This window comes from Lithobates pipiens, unplaced genomic scaffold, assembly GCF_037356315.1.
Source record: "Lithobates pipiens isolate NorthernLeopardFrog02 unplaced genomic scaffold, aLitPip1_a1.2 Scaffold_1, whole genome shotgun sequence".
Taxonomy (NCBI): Eukaryota; Metazoa; Chordata; class Amphibia; order Anura; family Ranidae; genus Lithobates; species Lithobates pipiens.
The window spans coordinates 224,758,756-224,786,059 of NW_027507685.1; the positions used below are offsets into that span (position 1 = coordinate 224,758,756).

Genomic DNA, 27,304 nt, shown 5'->3' on the forward strand with positions numbered 1-27,304 from the left:
TCTGATCCCAGAGAGGCAATCAGATTTTCTCTGGATCAACTTTACCTATAAATGTTAGTACTAAGTTAAATTATGTACATTTAGGAAAGAATCCAGGCCTTTCTTAAAGTAATCCACTGAGCTGGCCAGAACCGCCTCTGCAGGGAGTCTATTCCACAATTTCACAGCTCTTACTTTGAAGAAACCTTTCCGTATTTGGAGATGAAATCTCTTTTCCTCTAGATGTAAAGAGTGCCCCCTTGTCCTCTGTGATGACCGTAAAATGAATAACTCAACACCAAGTTCACTATATGGACCACTTATATATACATGTTGGTCATATCCCCCCTTAATCTCCTCAAGAGAGAATAAATTCAGTTCCTTTAATATTTCCTCATAGCTGATCTCCTCCACGCCTCTTATCAGTTTTGTTGCCCTTCTCGGCACTCTTCTCCAGTTTCCCCGATATCCTTTTGAGAACTGATGCCCAAAAGTGAACTGCACCCTCACATAAAAAAAAGGAAAAAAAAAGAAACCCTCAATACACACCAAACTGAGTATGTGCACAGTGTCCCCAAGGCTCAGTTCTATCAGCAGATGGTTAGGGGTCAGTAAAAGAAGGGGAGGATCAGAGAAGATAGGATCAAACAGCCTTGTTACACAATGCAGAGAATAAACCCCTTAGGTTCCACAGTGAGTATAACAAGCATGCTTTACTGCATATATTGACTAATTTTACTGTTGTGGGTATAGAAACACTTTAAGGGAAACCTATGTGGTAAGGTGGGGGCGGGGACAAGTTAGACTTTTACAGGAAAAGTCAATATTTACATCATCCGAATAAACCCCAAACCGTCCCTTCTAACCATTTTTGCTTCATCACAATGAACCGATTGCTCACATTCCTCACCCCTGGGGGACTGCCTTACCGTTTCTCATGTTGTCCAGCCCTTGGTCCTTGCGATCTGGTGGTAGATCAACCCACTTATCGGCTTGGTTGAGGTAGCGCATGGCGTACACCCCCGGAGCGGTGGAGATCATAGTCTGTTCAGCACAGCCATAGGGGACTCGGATCAACTTGCTCACTCCATCCGCGCTCAGGCTGTTATTAATGGTGTTTATTGGGTTGTCCACTGCGGGAGAATAAAACATAGCTTTATCATGAGGATAAATGATATATTTTTCAGTGCAAACTAAGATCTAATGGAGGAGTTGCTAAATGCATTAGTGAGAAAGAAAAATCAAAATTTTAAGATATATATGGAAAAATGATGAGCATAATGTTATGCTATCTTAGTGGTGTGAGATCATGTTTAAAAATTAGGGTTGTGGAAATTAAAGATTAATTCCTCAATTAATCGTTAATTTTTTTGATCGATCAAAATTCTTTTGATTGGTACTCACCTCTGCGCCAACTTCCAGGTCTTCAGGGAGTTCCGTCGGAGATCCGGTGACGTCACGGACATCGACGTCACCAGACCCCTCCCCTTTCCCCAAGTGCCTCCGTCTGCTAATGAAGGGAAGGTGGGAGGAGTCCGGTGACGTTGAAGTTCTGATTGAACGTAACACGTATGGGGGAAGAGCTACGCATGACGTCACCCGCTGCTTCCCTACGGAACTAACAGGATTGCCGGCTTTACATGCTGTGTTTTTATCATCTTTATGTGAGTAGTTTATGTTTGAACACAAAAGTTGAATCTTATACTTAAGCGGTGAGCACTTAGATCTTTTCTTTCTACCCATGACCTGGCGCCCTTGCTGAGATCTAAGGAGACGTGAGAGAAGTTTATGGTCTGTGTTAACCCTTTTGATACCCACTTGCATGATCACCTGTTTGCACAGGGGTAAAATGCTATGTGAGTGATTAGTTAGACCGGAGGTGGAGGGATTGTCACGCTACCGTGCAAAAAAAAAAAAAAGATCACTTACGTCAGTACTACAGTTTGAATTTAAAACGTATTTGAGTGAACTGTGAAGTTAAGTCATGGATTGTGGAAACTAACTAGTGTGGGATGATTGTATATAGTGTATATCACATTTACCACTGACTAATGCAGAGTTGCAATGCAAGGAGATCAGCTAAAAGTAGTTGGATCTGTATGTGTGTTATAAATAATCGAAATTAGTCGATTAAAAAAATATATCGATTAATCAAACATGAAAATTTTAATCAGTAACAGCCCTATTAAAAATGTAATTCAATTTCTAAATATATATATGTTCATCTGAAGGAAAAAAGATTTAAGAGTTGTGCAATCAGCAATAACCATGCTCCCTGCTGATTGGATGGCTCTAGCTCTGTAGGGGGTATGTTAGACCTCTGCAGAGAGACCACTGCTTTTACACAAAGAACAAGGTTCGTTGTCTACAGCATGCTGGCAGGGGACAGGCTTTCCCACTCAGGCTGTAGCTGCCTTCCACCAAAAAAAAAACATACGACTTTGGCAAAGCTTTTGTTTTGCTTCATACTGAATACATTTAACTGATTTGGAATAAAAGATCACTTAGCCTTTATTCGGGTCTATTCCTATGGACACTTTCTTTGACCTTTAGGTGTATGCCTTGTTTGTCTAAATGCAGCCATGACAGTACTTACTGGTAATTTTCACACTAGAACGGAAATCAGCATCTGGGATCACATTCGAAGGTAACTCCTCATCGAAACGTAAATCTTTTCTGGATGCATCTGCATGAAAAAGGAGACAAAAAAAAAAGTGTGCAAGTTACAATATGTGGGATAAACAGGACTTCAAGGGTACCTGTATTTCCTTTAACAATGTTAACAGACAGTAGAGCATTAATTCAGTCTTGCTATATAGTTTTAGTCATGTTGTGAAGCACTTAAAGCGGAGGTCCACCCTAAAGTGGACCTTCCGCTCATTGGAATCCTCCCCCCCTCCGGCGCCACAATTGGCACCTTTCAGGGGGGAGGGGGGTGCAGGTACCTGTACAGTACAGGTATCTGCACCCACTTCCGGCATAGCTATCTGCGGCCCTTTCCGAAAGTCCCCCGCTGCCTGCTGGGAAACGCACGGATCCCAGAGGCAGCAGGACCATCCTTATTGCGCTGCACGACTCACGCATGCGCAGTAGGGAACCGGGAAATGAAGCGGCGGCAGCGGCAGCACCCGAGAGATGATCGAGAGATCGGCTTCGGGTGCCGACATCGTGGGCGCGCTGGGCGGGTAAGTGTCCTTATTTTAAAAGTCAGCAGCTGCAGTATTTGTAGCGGCTGGCTTTTAAAAAAAAAACGGCGGAACTCCCGCTTTAAAACCAAAGACGGTCTGCTATGCAAAGAGCTATTATGGATCAATTGGTTTCATTTGATTTTGAAACCAGGTTGTCCATATTAAGGTTATACAGATTTAAGATTGATATGGTCAATACAGACAACCGGACTGTAAAGACGAAGAGAGAAAAAAAACAGTTTACATGGCTATGAAAGGTATTAAAAGGTTTTGTGGGATGTGATGTCCTCATTTCTATTTAAAGAGGATTTTTAAACATTTCTAAGACAAGAAGAGTTCCCATATATTCAGGAGGACATTCATGATTTATCATAAGGGTAGTACATACAGGGCTGGGACAAGTGATGGGCAGGAGGGGCCGCTGCCCTGGGCAGAGGTTCCGGGGCACCACAAGGAGATTGGGGGAGGATTTGTGTTGGGAGGGGGAATTGGGGGGGGGGGGGCGGAAGGAGTTAAGAGTAGTTCTAGGAGGGAAAATTTGGGGAGGTGTGCTAGGAGTGGGGATTTGTGTTGAGAGGGGAAATGGAGGAAGAGGATTTGTGCTAGGGTGGGTGATTTGGGGGTTTGTGCTAGAAAGGGTAATATGGTGGAGGTATTTGTGCCAAGAGGGGATTTTTTTTGGGAGAGGGATTTGTGCTAGGGTGGGGGGATTTGGGGGGGGGGTGGATTGGGGATAGGATGGGGAGGGGAATTTGTGCTGGGAAGGGGATTTGGAGTGGGGGGGGGGATTTCTGCTCAGAGGGGAAATTTGAGGGGTAGAGGATTTGTGCTAGGGAGAGGAATGTTAGTATTTTTTGGGGGGGGGGGGGGGCAGGGAATTGTGTTGAGAGCTTATGTGAATTGAGAGGATTTGAGCTAAGCATGCAGATTAGCACTCAATTTTCTTGGGGGGGAGGGGGGTAGCTAACACATAATGCTCATACATGTTCGCTCTGGGCTCTAGATGACCTTGTCCGGGCACGGAGTGCCTGCCAAAGGCCCTACAGGCTATATCGATCTTTAGCCTCACAATAATCAAAGAGCAGATATTCCGCTGCAAACTCTTTTTTTTTTTTAATCTTTAAATTTTTTTATTTTATTTGCTTTATATTCAAATTTACAAATATTGCCACAAAATAATCACATACAATAATTCCCCTTACAAACAAATTTCCCTTATCCCCCCCTCCCATCCTCCCTCCCCCTATCAACCCTCTCCCCCTCCCATTCCCTCCGCCGATAATATTCAATTCACAATTTATACAAAAGAAAAATTTTAAATAACATCAAACTTAAACAAATTACTCATTCCCTTCTCCCATCCCCCTCCCCACCTCTCATTCATTCCCTCCTTCATCCATCACTCTTGCAACTTACTCACCCTTTCTCATTGCTCACCCCACTTTCCCCATATTTTAACAAACTTCCCATAATTACCTCTTTTCCTATATATGTATTCCTCCTTTTTTATGTTATCTTTCACCCTTTCCATCCATTCCTTTACTGTAGGCGCTTCCCTCCTCTGCCATTTAAACGCAATTAATTTCCTCCCCTGAAAAAGGCATCTAATAACCGCTGTGTGGATATCCCCTCGTACCTCCTCTTCTTCTATCAATCCCATTATACAGATTTTAGCTTCTACTTCCAATGATAACCCAAACACTTTATTAATTTTCCCTATTATTCCTACCCAATATCTATATAATCTTGGGCATCGCCAAATCATATGTATTAAATCTCCTCTTCGGTCCCCACACCTTTGGCATTCTGCGTCCTGTCTACTCCCAAATCTAAACAATTTAAGAGGAGTGTAATATACCCTATGGATTAAATACATTTGAGATATACTCTGTGATGGAGATAAGGAAACTTTCGCCCCCAATGCCAGAACCTTTTCCCACTGTTCTACCGATATTGGGCCCACCTCTCTTTCCCATTTTGCCTTTTTTTTCTCCTCTATTACCCCTTCTTGTTCTATTCCCTTTAGATACCTATAGATCTCAGAAATACCTCCTTTCGATATATTATAGCTTATGATTCTCCTGAGTGCAGGCATCTTACTCCATTCCAACTTCCTGTTTCTAAATTGTGCCTCTAACGCATGTTTAATTTGTATATAATTAAGGAGGTAATAAGCCGGTAACCCATATTCATCCCTTAGTTCCTGAAATGTTTTCAGTCTCCCATCCTTATATAGTTGTACTAAGAAGTGTACGCCCCTCCGATCCCATTCTACTAATCTCCCCATTTTCTTAATTTCCTCTAAGTTTTTATTTTCCCATATTGGTGAGAATTCTGTATATCCTCTGTACCCCAATATTACTTTTACCTCCTCCCAACACTTTACCATCAGTTGGACTGTGGGGCAGCTGGTCCTAAATGAGTCGGCTTCCACGGCTTCCGCGACCGTATTATGTGGAGTATCCCTCCCCAGGGGACCACCCCCCCTTCCTGTCACTGCTACCAGGTTAGCTCCCCTCATATACTGTAATTGGGCAGCCAGAAAGTAGTATCTCATATTAGGTAGTGCCATCCCACCCATTTCCCTTGGTCTCTGTAGTACTTGTAAGCTAATTCTTGCCACACTGTTCTTCCATATCACCTCTCTAAACAAACTTTCCATTTTTTTAAACCAATATTTTGGAATCCAAACCGGTGAGTTTTGTATAACATATAATATTTGAGGCATCCACACCATCTTAATTAAGTTGCACCTACCGGCTACTGACAAGGGGAGGTTCTTCCATATTCTAATTTTACGCTTTAATTTTGACATAAGTGGAACTAAATTCCCTGCTATATACTGCCTTGGGTCTGCCGTCATATTCACTCCCAAGTACTTCATTTGCTTAACTGTTTCTATTTGGGATACCTGTACTGGCAGTGGGGTATCGAGGGGATCCACTGGTAGGAGGGCAGATTTTTCCCAGTTAATTTCAAGTCCAGAGAAATACCCGAATTCTTTTATCAGGGTCATTGCCGCCACCAATGAGGGCCCCGTGTCCCCTAATAACAGCAATACATCGTCTGCATACAAAGCAACCTTTTCCTCTTCATTCCCTCTTTTAAACCCCCGGATATCCTGCGCCTCTCTCAAGGCTATAGCCAGAGGCTCCATCGAGAGGGCGAAAAGCAGGGGCGACAAAGGGCACCCCTGTCTTGTCCCCCTCTCCAAATGGAACCCCTCTGAACATTCCCCATTTATTCTCACTTTCGCCCTAGGACCTGTATACAGTACTCTTATCCATTGCATAAATCTCGGATCAAATTGAAATTCCGCCAACACCCTCCTCAAATAATGCCACTCCACACTATCGAAGGCTTTTTTTGCATCTAAGGACATAACTGCTCTATTCCCTTTGTTTTCTGAAGGAATCTGAATGTTTAAATAGGCACGTCTCACATTCATATTTGTGGACCGCCCTGGGATAAACCCAGTTTGGTCCTGATGTATTAGTTTTGGTATTATATTTTTTGCCCTTGTTGCAAGTTCTTTTGCCAAAATTTTAACATCTGAACACAGTAACGATATAGGTCTATATGATGCGGTCTCCAATTGATTTTTCCCTTCTTTTGCTAGGACCACCACTGTGGCCTCCATCATTGATTGCGGCAACTGTCCCGCTTCAAAAGCGCCATTGAACACCTGTAGGAGAGCCGGTAAAAGTATCTCCCCAAATTTTTTATAAATCTCTATCGGCAGTCCATCCGGACCTGGTGCTTTCTGATTTGTCATTTCTACTGTTACTTTTTGCAGCTCCTCCAGGGTCAATGGTGCTTCCAAGCCCTCCCTATCTTCCTCCGACAGCCTGGGTAATGTTATTTTCCCAAAAAATTCCTGCATCTCCCCCTCTACTTCAGAGTTTGAAACTTTATATAGTTCCTCATAATATTTTCTAAACTCTTCCACTATTTCAGGTGTTGACTTCCTCATACCTCCCTCCCTGTCCAATATCGCCGGTATTATTGGGGACGAACTATTTGATTTAGCAATCATTGACAATACCCTCCCCACTTGTTCCCCTTCGCCAAAGAAGGACTGCCTCTGGAACTGCCTTTTCTTCTCTTCTTTCTCCCATATAAGTCTTTTATATTCTACCTGATTTTTCTCCCATTCCTTGGAACTTTCTTCTGAGGGGGCCCTTATATACCTCTCTTCTGACCTCCTTACCCTTTCTTTTGCTTCTATTTCCTTTGCTAACCCATTCTTCTTAATCTGCGATATCTTTTTTATTAGTTCCCCCCTTAAGAAGGCTTTCAAGGTATCCCACATTATTCCCAGGGACGTAGATCCCACATTTATGCTCAAAAATTCTTTTAGATTTTCTTTTACCCCCTCCATGTTATCCATTAGTTCTAACCAAAATGGGTTTATCTTCCATTCCCTTCTACTACATCCTCTCCCTATTGTCATTAAAAACATTACCGGTGAATGGTCCGAAATTCCCCTTGGCTCGTACTCCACTTTCTCCACCATCCCCAGCGCCTCTTCATTACACAGCACCATATCGATCCTGGACAAGGTGGAGTACGTCTTAGAGTGACAAGAATACAGTTTTTTTAAGGGGTTCCACCTTCTCCATATATCCACAAAACCTGTTTCTTCACAGAATTGAAATAACAACCCATTAGGTCCCTCCCTACTACCGACCTTCTGTGGGAACCTATCTATTTTTTGATCCATTATCATATTAAAGTCCCCTGCTATTATGACTGGGATTCCAGGCTTATCCTTTATAAACTTCAGCAGTTCATATAATATTTCTGCATTAAATGGTGGTGGGATATACACAGTTGCAATCACACATACTCTATCTTCTATACCACAAAAAAGGAACACATATCTCCCTTTAACATCTATGATGCTCTGCCTGCAGGTTAGGCCCGACCCAGGATCTATTAAGACACTCACTCCCCTTGAGTAGGAGGTGTATGTAGAATGATATTGTATCCTATATTTTCTGTGTCTTAGCACACTGATTGTATCTCGGTCCAGGTGGGTCTCCTGCAAACAGAGCATCCCATAATTACCCATATTCCCCATGGAAAATAACGCACGTCTCTTCAGCTGTTCCTTCACCCCCCGTATATTCCAAGAACAAATTTTAACCTTTTTAGTGAAGTTCCCTACCTTACTGCTTACTCCCATATTTAAAACCTAAATCACAATATCGTACTTTTATTCTCCATTCTACGTGCTTTCTCTGTGTTTTCACACGTGATCTCCCCCTTACTTTTTTCTTTTTTCCCTGTGCTCCAAAATTTTAATCCCACACATATTTTGTATCTCAAATTTACCATATTTCTTATGCACATTTTACACACATTTTATATAAATTGAACAATATTATTTCCTTGTGCCTCCCTTAATTTCATTTTCTTGTGCCCTTTTTCCCTGACCACCGTATTCAATGCAATTTCACCCATCAACTTTATACTTAAATATTTTTTTTGTGCAATTAATAATCCTTTACCATGCCTGCCTATATCCTTTCCTATCCTTTCAACCTCCTTTCTCTCGCTATCATTCATCCATTCATACTCCCCATCCCTTTTTTCTTTCCCCTCCCCAACCCTCCCATGCCCCACTTGGGGCCCTTCTAAGGGGCTTCCAACATGACCGTTTTTACCTCCCAGGGTGATATATCCTCCCCACCTACTCGCCCTACCCACCCACTCCCATAACTCTTATTTCTATAACAAAAAATAGTCCACATTACTGCCGAGAAAAAAAAAAAAAAAAAGGGGGAAGGGGGGAAGAAGAGAGGGAGGGAGACAAACAGAGCAATATGGGGGCATTCCCTCTTAGTCCAGAAAAAAAAAAAAAAAAGGAAAAAAATGTCCATTTTCTTTCTGTTTTCATATTACAGCATTCCCCTCTGTTGCAGCAGACATTTATTTTCCTCCAACCACGACTTAACTTCTTCTGGACTATTAAAAAATGTGTTTTCCCCAAATGCTGATACCCTCAACTTTGCCGGATAAAGCAATGCATAGTTCACTTTAAGACTCTGCAATTTCTTTTTGCACTCTATAAACTTGGCTCTCTGTCCTTGCAGCTCTGGGGAAAAATCCGGATACAATGAAATCTTTATCCCATTATATTCAAGGTTACGCAGTTCTCTTGCTCTTTGAAGGATAACAACTTTATCTCTATAGGACAGCAATTGGATGATTATGGGTCTAGGATGACTTCTTCCTTCCACCATCCTAAACGGAATTCTATACGCCCTTTCAATTGCAAAAAATCTTGATAGCTTCTCACTCCCTACTTTATCCTTTATCCATATTTCCATAAATTCAGCAAGATTATTGCCTTCACTTTTCTCCGGAACACCTAAAACTCTGATATTTTTCCTGCGTATAATATTTTCCATATTGTCCATTTTAGCCATACACAAATTTAACTGGCCCTTCATCATTTGCATCTCCTGTTTCAGCGGGAGTACATCATCCTCCACCTGGCTGACTCTCTCCTCCATATCTGATATACGGGCCGCAGTTTTCTGTACTTCATTTTTAAGATTTATCCCATCTTCTCTTATCTGCTTTAATTGATCTGATACATCATCCAATGATAATTTACATGTATTCACCGCAGAAAGAATTTATTTTAGTGATGGTTCTTTACCTTTTACCCAAATTTCTCCTTCTGTACTTATCTCAGTGTCCCGTCCAGTCCCCCTCTCCAAGGAGAGATTACTCACGGACGCTTGTGCTTCCGATATTCCACCCATTACACCCGTAGTGTCCGACCGGACTGCCACACATATTGCTTTATTTAAACTTGTCGGCTCTATTTCGGTCGTCAAGCCCTGGCTTTTCCTTCCGACCGTTTGCACGGCTGCAGTACTCTGCGGCCGCCCCTCTCCGACTTGCACGTTCTTTTTAGGTGTTTGGTTTGGAGTCTGATTAGGCGTATGGGCATATCGCTCCAGTTTAGAAGCGGCGGCAGCAGCAGCAACGCCTGTCAGCCCGGTCGAGTGACCAGCCTTATCTTTGGAACTACGTAATGTTTGTGATCCATTATGTGTGGTCGCCTCCTCCAACCCCCTTTTCCTAGTCATACCTTCAGGTCTTACGTCTCTTCCACCAGGGGGGGGTATCGCTCAATCCCTCCCTTCGCTTTGATTCCCTCTCTCACAGGGTTTCTTACGTGGGGATCGATGTTCCTCTATGAGAGAGCTTCCTGTGGCGACCTCCACATATCTCCACTGTTGCGCCGTTCAGTCAACCGAATGTACCGTTACTCTCGCTTTGGTGGTGTCACAGCTTCGCAGCGTCCCCTCGTTTCGGCACCTCAACGCTCGGCTTCTCCTTCCCTCCTCCTCCTCCACACTACCTTGGCAGCATTAGTCTCTGGAGCGAGCGGTAGGTCTGAGCCCGCCGCGACCTCTCACCCTGACATCCGGTCACGCCCCTGGACGTCCGAAAATCCGCTGCAAACTCTAATCCTCAGTGAAAGTTCTAGAGACATAAAGGGGAACTGCTCCCCATTTTGAAAGCCTCAGAACTGTTTATTAATCCATCCAACAAATGGACTAGTCCATACGAGTTACAGCACAGTTACGCGTTTCACACAACAAGGAGCTTACTCTAAAGCCTCGTACACATGATCGGATTTTCCGATGGGAAATGGGTGATGACAGGCTGTTAGAGGAAAATATGACCGTGTGTACGCTCCATCTGGTAATTGTTGTTGGCATTTCCGCAGACAAATGTTGGATAGCAGGTTTTAAAATTTTCTGTGGACAAATGTCGGTTGTTTCAACGGGGGGCCAGGATCTGGGGGTCCCCTTGTTAAAGGGGGCTTCCTTGATTCTGATAAGCCCCTCCGCCCGCAGACCCCCACAACCACCGGCCAACATGAGTTCAACTCGAACTCGAAGCTCATCCCTAATAGCCAAGTATTATTCTACACAATTTTTTTATTGTGCATTAAAAAAAGAAAACAAATAAAATTAGACCTGCTATCTGCCAATAGAACTTAACCAAAAAGTGCATTCTATGCATCCAACAATATAGAAAATATAACAAATCAATCATTATTCAACCAAAAAAATAATGTCAAAGTAATAACTCCAAGGCCAATAATAAATAACAAGTTATCTCCTCCGATTAGGCAACATGTCTGGTTGACGAACGGCCGTTCAGAAACTAACTGAAAAGCACAAAATGAAAAACGCTAACTAAAAATCGCAAAATGAAAAGCGCGAACCAACACTCACCGAACTTCTACTAACACAAAACTAGCAAAAGGAGCCCAAAGGGTGGCGCTAAAGAGCTGAAAAAACACGTAGTACGTTATTACGTTTGTGTTTGTTGGCCAACAATTCCTTGCCGTTTGTATGCAAGACAAGTTTGGGCCAACGCCCTTCGAACAAAAGTCCACGGTTTTGTTGGTCAACAATGCGATCATGTGTACAAGGCTTTAGGGTTTGTTGTTTGGAATATTTACCACGCAATGTTACAGGTCATGTGAGTGGACTGGTGTGACTGTACCCATAATGAACTTGCATAAGGCTGGGTTCACACTGCTGCGGGGGGAGATCCGGATGTGATTCGCACCGCAAATCACATCCGATCTCCGTAGCGATGCGAGTTCAGCCATACAGATAGTATGGCTGAATTCGCATCGCTCCCGCAGCAAACTCGCACGGGACCCTTTTTTTGGTCCGCAACAGAATCGGATCGCATGGGGGTTCACACCATGCGATCCGATTCCTGTGCGAGTCGGCAGATCGCACTGCGATATGCGGACGGATCTGGGGGTGTCATTAACATATCATTGACACTCCCAGCCGTCCGCATAGGGCAGTGTGAACTGCCGGCGGGAGTCATGCGATGCGGGAAAACGCCGCGGATTTGCGGCGTTCCCGCATCGCAGCGGTGTGAACCCGGCCTAAACATGATATTACCGCTCTGTACCCAATATCTGTACATTTGTAAACTTTATAAAATGCCTGAAACAATGAAAATATAGAATTGTAGAGAAGGTAGGGATAGCAAAAGGTAGTAGGGAGGAGTCAGAAGGGGTTGGAGAAGCTTAACCAAGAGACACACTTGCCAATTTTAGGGCATGGGTTTTGGTCCATAGAAACATAAACAATAGAAGCCACTAAACCTCTTTAGAAATGAAGCTGATAGTTTATGTGATTTGGCAAACTCAAATGATAGGCCTCATTGTGCTAAAGACTCTTCTCAAGTGTTTATAAAGAACTATTAGTGGGCATGTTTATCTACTACCCTCTACCTCTTCACTATTGGTCAGTGAGGACATCTATCATACTGACAGGCCAATAGTGATGCTCAGGGAGCTGCTCAGGGGATGAACAAAGCACAAGACTCTTAGTTGATATTGGTATTTGCATAATGGAGCACCCTAAGTAGCGCTCTGAAAGATACCCAAGGTTGTAGCAATCATCCAAAGCTTAGTATTAGAGATGTGCACAATGAAAAAATTAGTTTTTGGATTAATTTGTTAAGTAAATAATTTTTCTCGTATTGATTATGTTAGGCCTCTTTCACACTGGCAAACTCCACCAGCAGATCCTCCTGCTCAGCAGGCGATCTCTCGCTGAGCGGACACAGACACAGCTCGTTTCTCTCTATGCGCGGTTGGATGTAAACAGACCGCTTGTCCGTTTACCTTCGACTTTTAACGGATGCAGTCTGTTTTTGCCACGTCGGATCGGATGTCGGCGGGTGTCAACGCACACATGTCCTTTGACACCTGCCACTCCATAAAGATGGTCCATTGGCTCCGTCTGAAAAAACTGACAGATGCACCCAATTAGTCCGCCCGTGTGAAAGGGACCTTAGAAGGATTCGTTTTGGAAATTAGTTTCTTATATTCCGATTTGTTTCATATATTTTTTTTTTCCGAATAAATTCGTATTTTTGAACGTCATTTCAGAAGAGAAATGGAATGAGGTGATTGGACGATATCGACTGAAGTTGCGTGCATTCAAAAGTAACAAAATTAATTTCAGATTTATTTGTTATTTTATGATTCTGATTGATCCACCTCCAGCCATTCCAAACACAATAAGCAGGAATCGTCTTATTTCACTTCTATACCTTACTGTATTTGTTTCCATGTCATATGTAGTACATTTTTTATAATGATGAAAAATGTTAATGCAAACTAGAAAAAAATGGATCAAAATCATTTGGGATTAAGCGTTATGTTATTTTACGTTATTTTAGGTGCTTCAAAAATTAACAAAAGTCTCAAACTATTGCATCTTGTCATCTGAATGAATATGAATGAAGGCTTTGTTTTCATTATAGTTTATTTCAGATCTGTTAAAATTTGTTACTATTGTGATTAAGAGATTCGAATACATCCGAACCTCCAAATAACAACAATTATGTCCAAATTTCGATTTGTAATGAAATGAATCGCACATGTCTACTTAGTATTTGATAGTGCAGATTTTGTACAGCATAACAAACAACTGAGTTATTACCTTCTGGATTCAAAACATATGTCTTCTCTTCCACCACTGGAACACCTTCTCTCTGTAAAGAAATGGACTGCAATGAGACAAACCCGTATTGAATGAAGTTTAGATTGCTCTCTTTTTTAATAAAAAAAAAACTTGTTTTCACCTTTTTATTTTATCCTTTGTTGCATCCCAGTGCTGCTTGTAGGCAAGTGGTAGTGGTGCTAATATGAAGAGCGTTGCTGCTGTCCACCAGGCAGGGCAGGAGCTGATGGGATGATGCAGCGAACGCTCAGTCAATTGTTAGTTGCTTCCCTAGTGGTAAATAAAGCGGTCAATCGACCACTGTTTACTGTTGGTGCAAGGGAAGCCCAACATAGGACCATTGTGCCTTCTGCCATGGGCTCCAGACACCATCTTGGGAGAGCCTTTGTCTAATTATGATTGTAGCCCCCTAAAATTGGGGCTATAGTGTGAATTTTGTTTTTTTTGGCTGAGCTGTAAACAGCTTAGGTTGATTGTATAGTTTATTTGGTTCTGTTCTAAACTTGACTGAGTTGTGCATTTCTCACTGTTGCCAGTAAGTGTCACTGGTACCACAGGCCAGTATGAGAATTACAACTAGGTTGAGATATGTAATGAATATTATTTTTCTGGAAACAGCCCAGTAGGAAGTTCCTGGCCGCTGTGCATTCTGGGAAGGGGTATTTATTGGATAGATGCCATGTGCTCTAACCAGTTTGTTACCTTGGGGCCCTCCTGGCAAAAGGGTGTGTTGCTATAAATTCTGCAAGTAGGCCCAGACGCCTGTCTGGGGCCTACTAATCCTGAGGCAGTCCTTAAAGGGCTGTCTTGCCTGTGTGGAAGAAGCCAAGCCAAGCTGAGGAGATCCAGGGGAGGACCCTTGCTGGAGAGAGCTAGGATGAAGGCTGGTCTCTCAGGAGGGCCTGGTGACTTGGAGGACCCATCTATATCTAAACTTCTCTTACAGTGTTGCCGGATATATATGTTCTGACACTATGAAGCTGAATCCTAGTCTACAAATCTAAATTAAAGGTAACTAGCTCCTGGCTGCTAGGTCAGTGAGAGAGAGACTTATCCAGGAGTTCTACTGGCTGCTAAGTCTGAGAGAGAGGCTTGTCCAGAAATTCTACCGGTTGCTAGGTCTATGTGAGAGACCTATCCAGGTATTCAAGACTTTCTTAATGGCACCCACTAAGCATCTAGCATCTTGGTGGCGTTCAATGGCATGCTGAAAACACAACTAAAAACAGCCATCTTCTTGGTGAGTGCTTTGCTGGTTTACACATTCAGATCAGAGCCACATATCCCCGCGGAACACCATTTGGCTGTTACTCGGTGTGTTCCTTTGGACTTCCCCGACTGGTCTGTGTTACAGACCAGCGGCGGCCAGTTCATAAGGAATGCCGCCCCCCCCTCCCAATCTCCAGGCGAGGCGCCAGACTTATATGTTTTCTATGAGTTTTTTTATTTTATTTGAAAGCATATGATTAGAGCCCGAGGCTCTAATTGGCTTCAAAAAGGTTGGGCTCACCCACTTGTGACATTAGCGAATCAATATTCGCTATGGTCTTCCGGCTTCTCCTCCTGGCCAAGTGGGTGAGGAGGCGGATCTTAAGATCAGATTAGCCGGGAGGAGAAGGTGGGGAAGCCGCAACCAGATAGTGTAAGTGCGGACCTGGTGGGGGGGTGTTTGTTTACCCCTCCATCCCCCCCCCCCCCCCCCCCGAAAAAATGGAGCACCAGCCACCACTGTTTATTCTACCATTTATTCTACCATTAGTGCTGGGAGGATTTTGAGTGTACAGAGGCTGGGGGCAAGACCTGTTTTTTAGACAAGACTGTGTTTTTTAAGACTGTGTTTTTATCCATAGCTATGTTTCTTTTGGAATTCTTGGAAGCAATTTTTTTTTCTATCCACCATTCAATTAATTCTGGTACATTTAATGACACCCCTCATTTACCAGTGCGCAGCACATAGGTTGTTTGTTTGGAAACAAGCAACGCACATTCTCAGATGCTTCTACAATATATCACGTGAATGAGCCCTTAAGGTTACACTTTAGAAACACAACCCTGCTTCTCACCTCGAGATGAAGCACTTTCCGCACACCGTCCGATATGCCCATTGGTCCCAGAGCCTTGACAGTCACAGTCGGGTTTTCCTTTCCAATGGGAACCACTGAAAATGGGATGGAGAGAGCTGACTTGCTGGCCAAAGTTACAACCTGCTCTACAGCAGCTCCTTCAGCTGTGCTGGGCGTACACACCCCCTCTGTCTTCTCCACAAACACTTTCACCTATTCCAAAAGAGAAGCAAAGAAGCTGAAGTAGAGTTGCACGAGTCTGGATAAAATGAGAATCACAATTTTTTGGCTTAGAATAAAGATCACGATTCTTGGCGTTACATCATCTTTCACATTTTACAAAAAAATTGGGCTAACGTTACTGTATTTTTTTTTTATAAATTTTTTTTTTTTATAAATTTATTTTTCTTTTTATAAATTTTATTTTATTTTTTTTAATTCATTGAAGTGTATTTTTTTCCCAAAAAATTGCGTTTGAAAGACAAATACAGTGTGACATAAAATATTGCAGTGACCGCCATTTTATTCTCTAGGGTCTCTGATAAAAAAAATATATACAATGTTTGGGTTTTCTAAGTATTTTTTTAGCAAAAAATAATGATTTTAACATGTTTTTTTTATTTATATACATTTTATTCATTTTCTCATTATACAAAATACTTATTCATTTGTTCACCACAAAATCTTTCCTCAACAGATAACATTCCCTCTTCTCCCACCCTCCCCCACATCCAGTCTCTTATCTCCTTCAATCTTATATGACCGCCTTCTTCTTTCCCTCTATCCAACTGCTTAACCTATTTTTTATTTTTATTCAATACGTCAAGATATACGTCATTTTCTTGTGCCCTTAAAGCGGAGTTCCACCAAAAAATGGAACTTCCGCTTTAAGAGAAGGTGACCCCCAGACATGCCACATTTGGCATGTCATTTTTTTTTGGGGGGGGGATACCCTCTTTTCAGAGGGTTCCAGCTCCTACTTCCTTCTGGCGCACCCTCGGCGCTGGAAGGAAGATCACCTCTCCCCCTTCCCTCTCGGCAATCATCTGGGACACGTCACAGGTCCCAGATGATTGTGCGGCCAGTCACAGTGCGCGGCGCACGCATGCACAGTGGGTACCACTGTGAAGCCACAGCCAGGCGCCCACAGTTACAATGCCGGCACCGCAGAGCAGAGGGGGAGACGAGCCGAGCTTCGATCCCCCACATGAATGGACCCTGGGACAGGTAAGTGTCCGATTATTAAAAGTCAGCAGATGCAGTATTTGTAGCTGCTGGATTTTAATTGTTTTTTTTAAGCGGAACTCCACTTTAAATTTAGTCCAGTTTATCCATATACTTACACATTTTTCTATTTTGTCTTCCCCCATATGATTCAACTCTTCCATATTATATATTAATCCTATCTTTTAATCCATTCTCCTAACATTGGGCATTCTGGTATTTGCCAATATCTTGGGATTAAACTTTTTGCCGTGTTTATTTAAATGGGGTATCACCGTTTTTTTATATTCTTTGATTATAAGTTTGGTGTTATGGAGTAAATAGGTTTCAGGATTTTAGGCACATTCATTCCCGATATTTTCCTGAATCAGCTGAATAATCTCCTGTTAGAATTGCTTTATTTTTGGGCATTCCCACTATATGTATCATTGTTCCTCTTAACCCGCATCCCCTCCAACACAACGGTGATTTTTCTGGTTGAAATTTATGTATTTTAGTGGGAGTAAAATAACATCTTGATAAGAAGTTATAGTTCATCTCTCTCAAATATGTGTCTATCGCTGTCCCGTCCACTAATTTCAATATTTTTTCTTTTTCTTGTCCGCTCCATTTTACACAGAGCTCCACCTCCTATCTTCCCAAAAAAGGAGGAGTTACAGACTCTGCCATTCTATTGATAATTTTATAAATCCGGAAGGTACCGTGCCTCGGCGCAACCTGTGAGCAAAGCATTTTTTCTAGTGGCAATACATTTTTACTCGATCTTATTGGTTGAGGTAACGACTCTATAAAATGTGTTAATTGTCTGTATCTTAGCTCATTTATCAATAAAATCACTCCTTCTTTCATAATGTCTTTTAATTGTGCATTTTTCTTCCTAATTTCATGCCCCAAATAATATTTAATTCCCTGGTGGGAAATAATTTGTTCCTGTAATGGTGCGTACACACGACCGGACTTTGACGGACTAGGTCCAACGGTTTTCCCGATGGACTTTCGGCAGAGGTCCGACGGACTTTCTGAACGAAAAGGACTTGGCCACACACGACCGGACTAAGTCCGTTCGAAAGCCCATTCGTTTTGAACATGAAGACGTAAACGGGACTAAACAAGGAAGTTCAATAGCCAGTAGCCAATAGCTGCCCTTGCGTCGTATTTGGTTCATGGGACTAGCACACAGACGAACGTTTTTTCACATTTTTTTTTCCGTCGGACTTGAGCCCGTCGGATATATTTGAAACACGTTTTATTTCTAGGTCCGTTGGACTTTTGGGGGAAAAAAAGTCAGCTGGAGCCCACACAGGATTGAATTGTGTGACGGATTCCGGTCCGCCGGACCAAGTCTGCCGGAAAGTCAGATTGTGTGTACGCGGCATTAGTGGTATTAACCATGAATTATAATCCCATTTCATACTCTAATTACTAGTGTTGTGAATGTACTTGTGTCCTTAGAAAATAAACGATAGTGTTGTGGTATTCAGATCATTTTCTCCAAACTCACACTCAACGAGTTTTCAATTTTAACCCAACCCTTTTCTCTGAAGTAATATGACCAATCAATAATTTGTGTCAGTAATACTGCTTTATAGTATCTTTTAAAATCTGGTACACCTAATCCTCTAAATATTTTCTCTTTACTTAAAGTGGTTGTAAACCCTTACAAACCACTTTGACCTACAGGTAAGCCTAGATTAAGGCTTACCTGTAGGTCCAAGAAATATCTCCTAAACCTACACGGTTTAGGAGATATTTGCCAAAAGACAGGCACCGCTGTCTATGGCGCATGCGCCGTAAAAAGCGACGCGCAGGCGCACTGAATGTGCCGCTGTTAACGGCGATGCACGGGAGTGACGTCATCGCGGCTCTGTCGAATGACAGCGCCGGAGCAGCGAGACCCACCAAGAAGATGGAGGCTCTGTACACAAGGTCAGCGGTGGCTTCGCTGGCTCCTGTGTCAGGTAAGTGACACATAATGGACTACTATGCAATGCATAGTAGTCCATTATGCTTTACCTTTGCAGGGAATCAAAGAGGACCTCACCTCATAGGCAGTAAGATCTTATCTCTTAAGAGGGCGTGGGTTAAACAGGGGTTTCATGTCAAATACTCCTCCTATGCGGGGGGGGCATTCTACTGAGAAAGTCACTACCGTGCTCGGTAAAACAAGTTTTCCTTGATCCTGGGGGATGTTATGTTATTTTAATTCTTGAAATGTATGCTCACCGCTGGGCGATGGTAAATGTGTATATCCCTCCTCCGTTTAATCCCACCGTTTTTTATACTATTTTCACAAAACTCACCCCCCTCCAGGTCCACAAAATTATAGTTGGGGGGGGACTTTAACACCATCCTAGATCGTACTAAAACATCTTAGATCTGCCCAACCTGAACTGGTACTATGGGCAGACACGCTTGGCCTTCAAGATCTTTGGCGGTGGAGGCCTCCGGATGACAGAACTTATTTGCATATCTCAGCTACACATAAATCAGTTTCACACATCGATTTGTTGTTTGGATCTGCTTCAACTCTCTCTCATGTTGGGGCGGCCTCCTATCTCCCGGCAGGCCTTTCAGATCACCCCCCATTGGAGTTTTGCTTGACCTTTGGCGCCTCCTGTGAGCTGGGATGCTTGAGGTTGGTGTCACATTGGATAGATAATCCTCAAATCCAGGAGGTGGTGGGACCCAAACTTACAGAATACTGTACACTCAACGAAGGTTCAGCTTCCCTTGATGTGGTTTGGGAGGCAGGCAAGGCTCATGCCCAAGGGAAATATGCCTCCGCTATTAAGGCAGGGAGATCCGGTTTTGCATCACAGACCACTCAATTGGAAGAAGACAAAAAAATGTCACTGGAGCTCTTCACGGTGCATCCCACACCTGAACACTATGCCTCCCTAGCCCAAGCAAGAAGAGCTTTGAGGCTCCATTACACCTCGCTGGTACAATCTGATATGCGGAAGTTTGTTGCCAAACCTTTCGAATCAGTGGACAAGAATGGTAAAATGTTAGCCAACCTGGTGGCAAAATCCTCACTCCACGCAGTAATTCCTAGGATCCAGACTTCCATGGGTGGTAAAATTACAGACCCTGAGGGCAGGGCTGGATTAACGTAGGGGCTATTGGAGCTGCAGCTCCAGGCCCCTACCTTAATATAGGCCCAGCCACCCAAAAAGGACAGACTTCTCATGGAAAGCAATGGGCCAACGGGAAGAGATCTCCCCTGACAGCCCTGCATTCCACATGCGCTGCCTGGGCAGGGTGGTGGGATTGATAATGGGCACTACATGAGCAGTCCTGACAGAAGCCTGGGGCACGCCAATGCAGGGCTCTTACAGAAGTCTGGGGCTTGCATAGTGTTAGGCCTGTACAGCTGCACTCTTTCAGCTCAGAGTGCACGCCAATGCACGGCCCTTACAGAAACTTGGCAAATCAAATGCCAGGCTTCCCTAGTGTTATGCCTGTGTGGCTGCGCACTTTTGAGTTTGGGCACATGCCAGCACAGGCTCCTGGAAAGCAGAAGGGTGACCAGTAAAAGGTCCACTAAAATCCTCAGCACCAAGCACATGATGCTCTTAATCTGGCCCTGCCTGAGGGTATACCGACAGAATTTCATTTTTTCTATAGTGAATTATATGACGAAGGTTCTCTTTCTGAGGAGGAGGACAGGGACATACTAGATAAGCCCTTAACATGCCAAGAGATAGAAAATGCAATCTACTCCTTACCCAACAACAAATCCCCAGGTCTGGATGGACTACCCGGGAATGGTATAAAACCAACTTGACTCTTCTGGTCCCCAGGCCAACTCAACTCTTTGCAGAGTGCATGAGAACTGGGAGGTTGCCAGACAGTATGTACCAGGCACACATTGTAATGCTGCCCAAACCAGGGAAGGACCCCCTCTGTTGTTCATCCTATAGGCCCATATCATTACTGAATTACAGCCTTAAGATACTTACCAAGGTGCTAGCCAATAGGATTATGCAGGTATTACCATCCCTTGTCAATATAGACCAGACTGGCTTTATGCCTGGGAAGTCCACAGATATAAATCTTAGACAAGTCTTCACCCATCTCCAGCTCCCAACTGAAGAGAACTCCTCTCGGTTCTTGGTAGCCCTTGACATAGAGAATGCCTTTGACACTGTTAGATGGTCATATATGATGTAGGTTCTCAAGGGTTTTGGCTTTGTCCCAATCTTCCGGAAATGGTTTGGCTTTCTCTACAAGTCCCCTATGGCCTATATTCATTTGAAATCTTGATAAGGAGCTGGACGAGGCAGGGATGTCCTCTCTCCCCCTGCATTGTTTGCCCTGGTGATGGAGCCTTTGGCGAAGGCCCTCTAGAAGTCAGACGAGGTATCTGGGATCCAAGTCGGCGCAATAGTTGAGAAACTAGCACTATATGCAGACGATCTAATCCTCTTTTTGCAAGACCCTGGCCCCTTACTTTCCGGGGTGCTCCAGATTCTGGATCACTTTGCAACTCTTTCTTGCCTCCACACCAACTGGAGTGAGTAACTCATTCTTCCCATAGATCCAGGGGCGAAGCAGCTGAGTAATCCTAATTTACCTCTGCAATGGGCAAGTACCATTAGATACCTAATATTTCTCCCAACACTCAGGATTTCAGTAAACTTAATTTTTCCCCAGTGCTGCAATGGTGTAAATCTAAGTTAAAGCCCTGGTCAAATCTCCTACTAACTCTTATAGGAAAAATGTATTTAATTAAAATTAAACTGCTCCCAGTTCTATTGTATATTTTAAGGCATTCCCTGGTCTGGATACCTAAAACCCTCTTCCAACAATTAGATTCCCCAATAGCTTCCTTTTTGTGGCAATCACATCCAGCCATATTTAACTTGCCTGCCCCGACTTCCACACGTACTACTTGGCAGCAATGAACGCTCATGCCCACAATTGGCTGGTCCCGAACGATACCAGTGTGTCAGTAGTCCTAGAGACGGCACATTTGGGATCTTCTGAGGCCCTTCATAATGCCCTTTATGGGAGGATGGGGGGTTCTCCGATACCTTTAACACAGGCTATGAAAGCGGTTATCAGGGCTTGGCACACAGTGATAACAAAACTTAACCTGGAGATAGCCATATGGCCCCCCCCCAGTACACCGCTCTGGTGTAATCCCAGGCTGAGGTAATTTCACTCTCTACACTGCCCGGACTTTGGGCCAGCAGGGGCATCAAATACTTGAAAGATATTTGCGATGGTTCCGGGTTGAACAAATTCCAACTTCCGAATTCTTTCTTCTTCAGGTTCCTGCAGCTTCGTCATGCCTTTGACTTTGACAATTTAAATCGGTCCAGCTCCAGATGGAGCACGGCGATCTTGATACTGCTAGACGATGCTCTCTCAAAGCCACTGTCTCAAATATACCGAGCACTGCTGCCATCCATTCAGGTTGGATTGGATGTGTTGTTTGATCTGTGGTGGACGGAGGTGCAGGAGCTGGACAGGAAAGACATGTGGGATTACCCGCTTCAGCCACTAGTTGCAACTAGGGACAAGTTAATCCAATTCAAAATCCTGCACAGAATATACTATACACCCCAGCGCCTTCACCGCATATACCCAACCCCATTAGCAGCTTGCTGGAGATGAGCTGGTACCCCTGCAAGCTTCCTATATATATTCTGGCCCAGGTTCAAGATTACTGGAGGGAGGAAACTCAATTTATCCATAGGTTAACTACCATACCTATTCCTCTTACAACCAGTGTCTGTCTCCTCGGCCTTGTGGAAAAATTGGCATTAGCTAAAGCAACCCGCACGCTAATAAGTATCCTACTATTTTACGTGAGGAAAGCCATAGTACTAAGATGGAAGTCAGCCAACCCTGTTATCATGGAAAAAAATTATCAATACAATAATACCCCTCTACAATGCAACATATTTACCCCAAGGATGCCCCAAAAAAATCTGTAAAAGTCTGGCACTTGTGGACTGACTCAGAGTCTACGACGGACGATCAGCCCATGGGGGATTGCCCTGGTTAGATACCCTCAGTAATTACCGGTGAGTGCTGAGGTCCATGCCCCAGACAAGTGAGTGCTGGTATTAGTCCACAGCTCAAGTGATCACACTTAAACCGAATTGTTCTTGTAACGTCCAGCTCAGACAGTTAAGAGGGGCGAGAAGTCCTACAGAAAAAGATATCTCCTATCATCCTACTATGTGAAACCTGGGTACCGAATATGTGGTTGTTTTGGTTCTTTAGTTATAGTTAGTTATGTTTCGTTTTTAGATACAAGTGAGCTGTACACTGTTATGCACATAGCTATGTACACCAATTGGCCAGGGTATGCCTTTGTGCAGGCCACTCAATTTCTTCCACCCCAAACTCACTCATCCATTTCTTTATGGACCTTGCTTTGTGCACTGGTGCGCAGTCATGATGGAACAGGAAGGGGCCATCCCCAAACTGTTCCCACAAAGTTGGGAGCATTAAATTTTACAAATTGTCTTGGTTTGCTGATGCCTTAAGTGTTCCCTTCGCTGAAACTAAGGGTCCAAGCCTAACCCCTGAAAAACAACCCCACACCATAATCCCCCCTCCACCAAATGATTTGGACCAGTGCACAAAACAAGGTCCATAAAGACATAGATGAGCAAGTTTGGGGTGGAGGAACTTGACTGGCCTGCACCTCAACCCAATAGAACACCTTTGGGTTGAATTAGAGCGGAGACTGCAAGGCCTTCTTATCGAACATTAGTGCCAAACAAGCTGCATTTTTTATGCAATTCCAACCACTTCTAAACAGCCTTGAGCAACAAGAACTGCACAGGCCAAGATAACCATGAAACAATTGAAACAGTTGGTGGCAGGTTGTTTTGATACATATGATTATTTTATTAATAGAAAGCTGATTAAAGGTGTTTGAAATTGCCTTAAAATTGCCATATGCGGTCAGCATTAATGAGAGGTTTGTGCGTTTTATGGTGGTCTGTACTCCTCTCACCTTCATGTCTTCTTCTTGGAAGTTATAAAGTACAGGTCTCAGCTCAATCTGTTCAAATCTCTTCACTGTCGATGGAACTCTCAAGTGAATGTGGAACGGTTTGAAAACTTTCACCTTCACGGGATTAGCCACACAAAACCCTGTAAACCAAGAGATGATCAGAGCAATACCAAGAAAGAGTTTCACTGGAGAGCAAGAGACTCTTGTGATTAAAGCGAAGATTTACTAAAAAATAACCAAAATTATATTAATATGCAACCTATGCTCTGCAAACCTTAAAGAAAGTTAGACCCTGAGTAAGAAAGGAAGATGTAGGGCCAACATGACAGGGTTAAAAGGGGTTTGGCTTGGGAGGAGTTTTTAGTACATTAAAGTAAATAAGGATTGGGGTACTTACTGGATTTGTGGGTTGGAAGGAGCGGGTTGAGCTGCAGGGGATGATCAATAGGAGGATCCTGGTGAGGTCTCCACTCAGAAGAGGGACTGCGTTGGGACAACTTCCCACCCTCCCTCTCTCGGGTTACATTTTTTTGGCATTTTCTGGGGACAGTCTCCGTGGTGTGTTTTTGTTATGACAACTCGCATGGTACACGGTTCTTGTATCTGCTTTATTATAGGCAATAAATGTACATTGGTAGGGACCCATCTTGGGTACAGTTCCCAGTAGTTTTTTGGGTTGTTGCGGTGTTGTCTCTGAGTTGGTGTTTTGCAGCTGGAGGCTTAATTTTTGTTAAGTAATGATGACTACAAGGTCCTTGGGGCTCCAATTTTTTTATATGGTACTGACTGTTGTATGTTATTTATACAATTTTGTTAATAAAAGGGCTGCTATGGCCATTAACCTTTTCCCACTTGTGTTATAGGCAAAAGACAGCTACAGCATGGCACTCAAGTTCTGAGAGGACGTCCATGGCTGTCCTCCCATGTGCATACCTCCTGGGGCATGCATCGGGCTTACTCAGTGACCGCTGTGTCCTTTGAACACAGCTGATCACAGATTGCAGTAGAGGGCCAATTACAGTGCCCCTTTACCATGTGATCAGCTATGTCCAATTACAGGTGGTCACATGTAAACAGACTTGCCAGTTATCAGAATTCCTTTCCTCACACACTCTCTGTGTGAGGAAAGAAGAGCCGATCATGAGTGTCCTGATTATCAGTGCAGCTTATCAGTGCCCATCAGTGCCACCCCATCAGTACAGCCTCATCAGTGCCGCCTCAGTGCCCATCAGTGCCCATCAGTGCAGCCACAGTGCCCATCAGTGCAGCCTCATCGGTGCCCATCAGTGCAGCCTCATCGGTGCCCATCAGTGCAGCCTCATCAGTGCCCATTAGTGCATTCACATCAGCGATCATCAGTGAAGAAGAAAAATTACTTATTTGTGTAGCTGTACCCCCATGGGGGCTGCTTTGTTTGTTCAAACCTTTTGTCAGATGGTTCAGCTTTCGATCCCCCCATGCAATTACAGCGCACCAAACAGTAAACTCTGGATTTTATAAGGCTTTATTCTGGGCATAATCGGTGAGTTGTTGAATAGAGTGTATGAGATGACCCATCGGACCCCAGTTTTAGATCAAAAAGGGTACTAATTTGTAGCCGTAGCCTTTGTTAATTAAGACCCCTCTAGCGATCCTTTCCTGGTTCCAATTCCTATCTCAGGTTGCACTTCCATTAGGGACTGATAAGCATCACTCTGAATAATGCTGTGGATGTTGACCCCGAAGTCACAGGCCACACTGCCTATTTCCATGACTTCTGCTGTCAAACCTCCCACAGTCCTGGAAAAGTGCTTGATACTGTGGTCCTTGGATACACAGTATTAAATTACGGGTTAGTCCTACTGGGTTGCACTCCCGTTGCTCTCTCCCAATCAATAGTCCATGTTCTACTCACAGAAAGTCAATTCCCAGTTTTCTCCTTCCGCTTAGTTCCTACTTCTTCCTCTACGTTGTCCGGCACATCCCCGCATGGGATGGCCGGTTTCCCTCCAGTGCTACATGGTGACTTCTCCTCCAGGGGCCATACTTCGGCCTCAGTGGACTCGCCTCGGGCTATCCGGCTTCGGGATCTCTGAACTCCCAGGCCTTCAGCCTCCTCCCGGAGGCTCCGGCATCTCTGAACTCTCGGGCCTCCGGCCCTGCACCTCTGGACCTCAAACTGTGACCCCCCTTTTATGAAAGACCTCCCATTGACCATAGTAATTAACCATTGGTCAATTCTCTCACATGGGTTTCCTGCCACTCAGGTCTCAGTCCTTCCTCTCTTTCCAGCAAAATCTACTGTCAAGCAGAGGAGGTATCCCTGAGAACAACTGTAGGTGGCCACACCCCCTTCTACTCTGACACTCCCATTCCCAAATAAACAACCAGGCCTAGTAAAAAGGTAGAACCCTGGCTAAATTTACCTGTCTCTATATCCTACACTGTCAACAAAAACACCACTAAGCACCTATCTAAAAGTATAGGGCGATACATTTGAAAAATGAGTGTCCTGATTATCATTACTGCAGTCTCATCAGTGAAGAAGAAAAATTACTTATTTGCTAAATATTATAAGAGAATCTAAGAAAAAAAAATGTTTTCAATATTTTTGGTCTTTTTTTTATTTGTTTAACAGAAAGAAAAAAAAGTGGTGATTAAATACAACCAAAAGAAAGCTCTACCTGTCTCATACAATAAAACGATGAAAATGTAATTTGCAAGTTTAGATGAAATTCTACACAGAGGCTACAATATATTGAAAAAGTAAAATTTTAAAGATCTCACCTTTTCCCGCAGACATTCCGATTGCTTGGATCTCCCATGTGGTAATAGAATCTGGGACTGGGACTGTTTCACTAAAAGAAATTAATCAAAATCTGATTATTTTTTTTGTCATTATATATTTTGTACTGTTTAGAATCTTCAAGTGGAACTTAACTGTACCAGAGCACCACAAAGTGAAAATGCTCTTTAACTCATTTGTATTATTCAAAGCAAAACTCATCCTTCCATGTCTCAATGCTTTATTTTGTGGATACATCACTTTGAAAAACACCCCCTAGCATTTCTAGCTGTGTCCATCTTGAGTAAGGGCAGATGATTCTTGTAGCATTTACTTCATGGAATCAATCTGTCCTTAGCTCAGGCACACAGGCAGACGGTTGTGGTTGGCTGAGACAGCCCCCCCTCCCCTCTTTCAGATGAAAGCAAAAAAAAAAAAATGCCCATGAAGATTTCTAGGATGTATGACATCATTTTGGCCTAGGTCAGAAATCTGGAAGCAACTGAAGAAAAGTAATGAAAAGTTTATAACGGGTAAATAAAATATACCTTCCTATCTAAATTCTATGGCTTGCA

At 43.4% G+C, this 27,304-nt stretch overlaps 1 protein-coding gene across 2 annotated transcripts in view; it reads right to left on the reverse strand.

Moving 5' to 3' along the window:
- LOC143983706 (complement C4-like) overlaps nt 1-27,304 on the reverse strand; it is a 178,284-nt gene that overhangs the window by 74,119 nt on the left and 76,861 nt on the right. For both annotated transcript variants that reach the window (XM_077483720.1, XM_077483728.1), the window contains exons 20-25: nt 26,732-26,802; nt 23,966-24,105; nt 15,763-15,975; nt 13,679-13,730; nt 2,576-2,665; nt 909-1,112 (exon numbers count right to left, since the gene is read on the reverse strand). In XM_077483720.1, the coding sequence (XP_077339846.1) occupies nt 909-1,112; nt 2,576-2,665; nt 13,679-13,730; nt 15,763-15,975; nt 23,966-24,105; nt 26,732-26,802 (770 nt within the window). The remainder of the gene's footprint in view (nt 1-908; nt 1,113-2,575; nt 2,666-13,678; nt 13,731-15,762; nt 15,976-23,965; nt 24,106-26,731; nt 26,803-27,304) is intronic.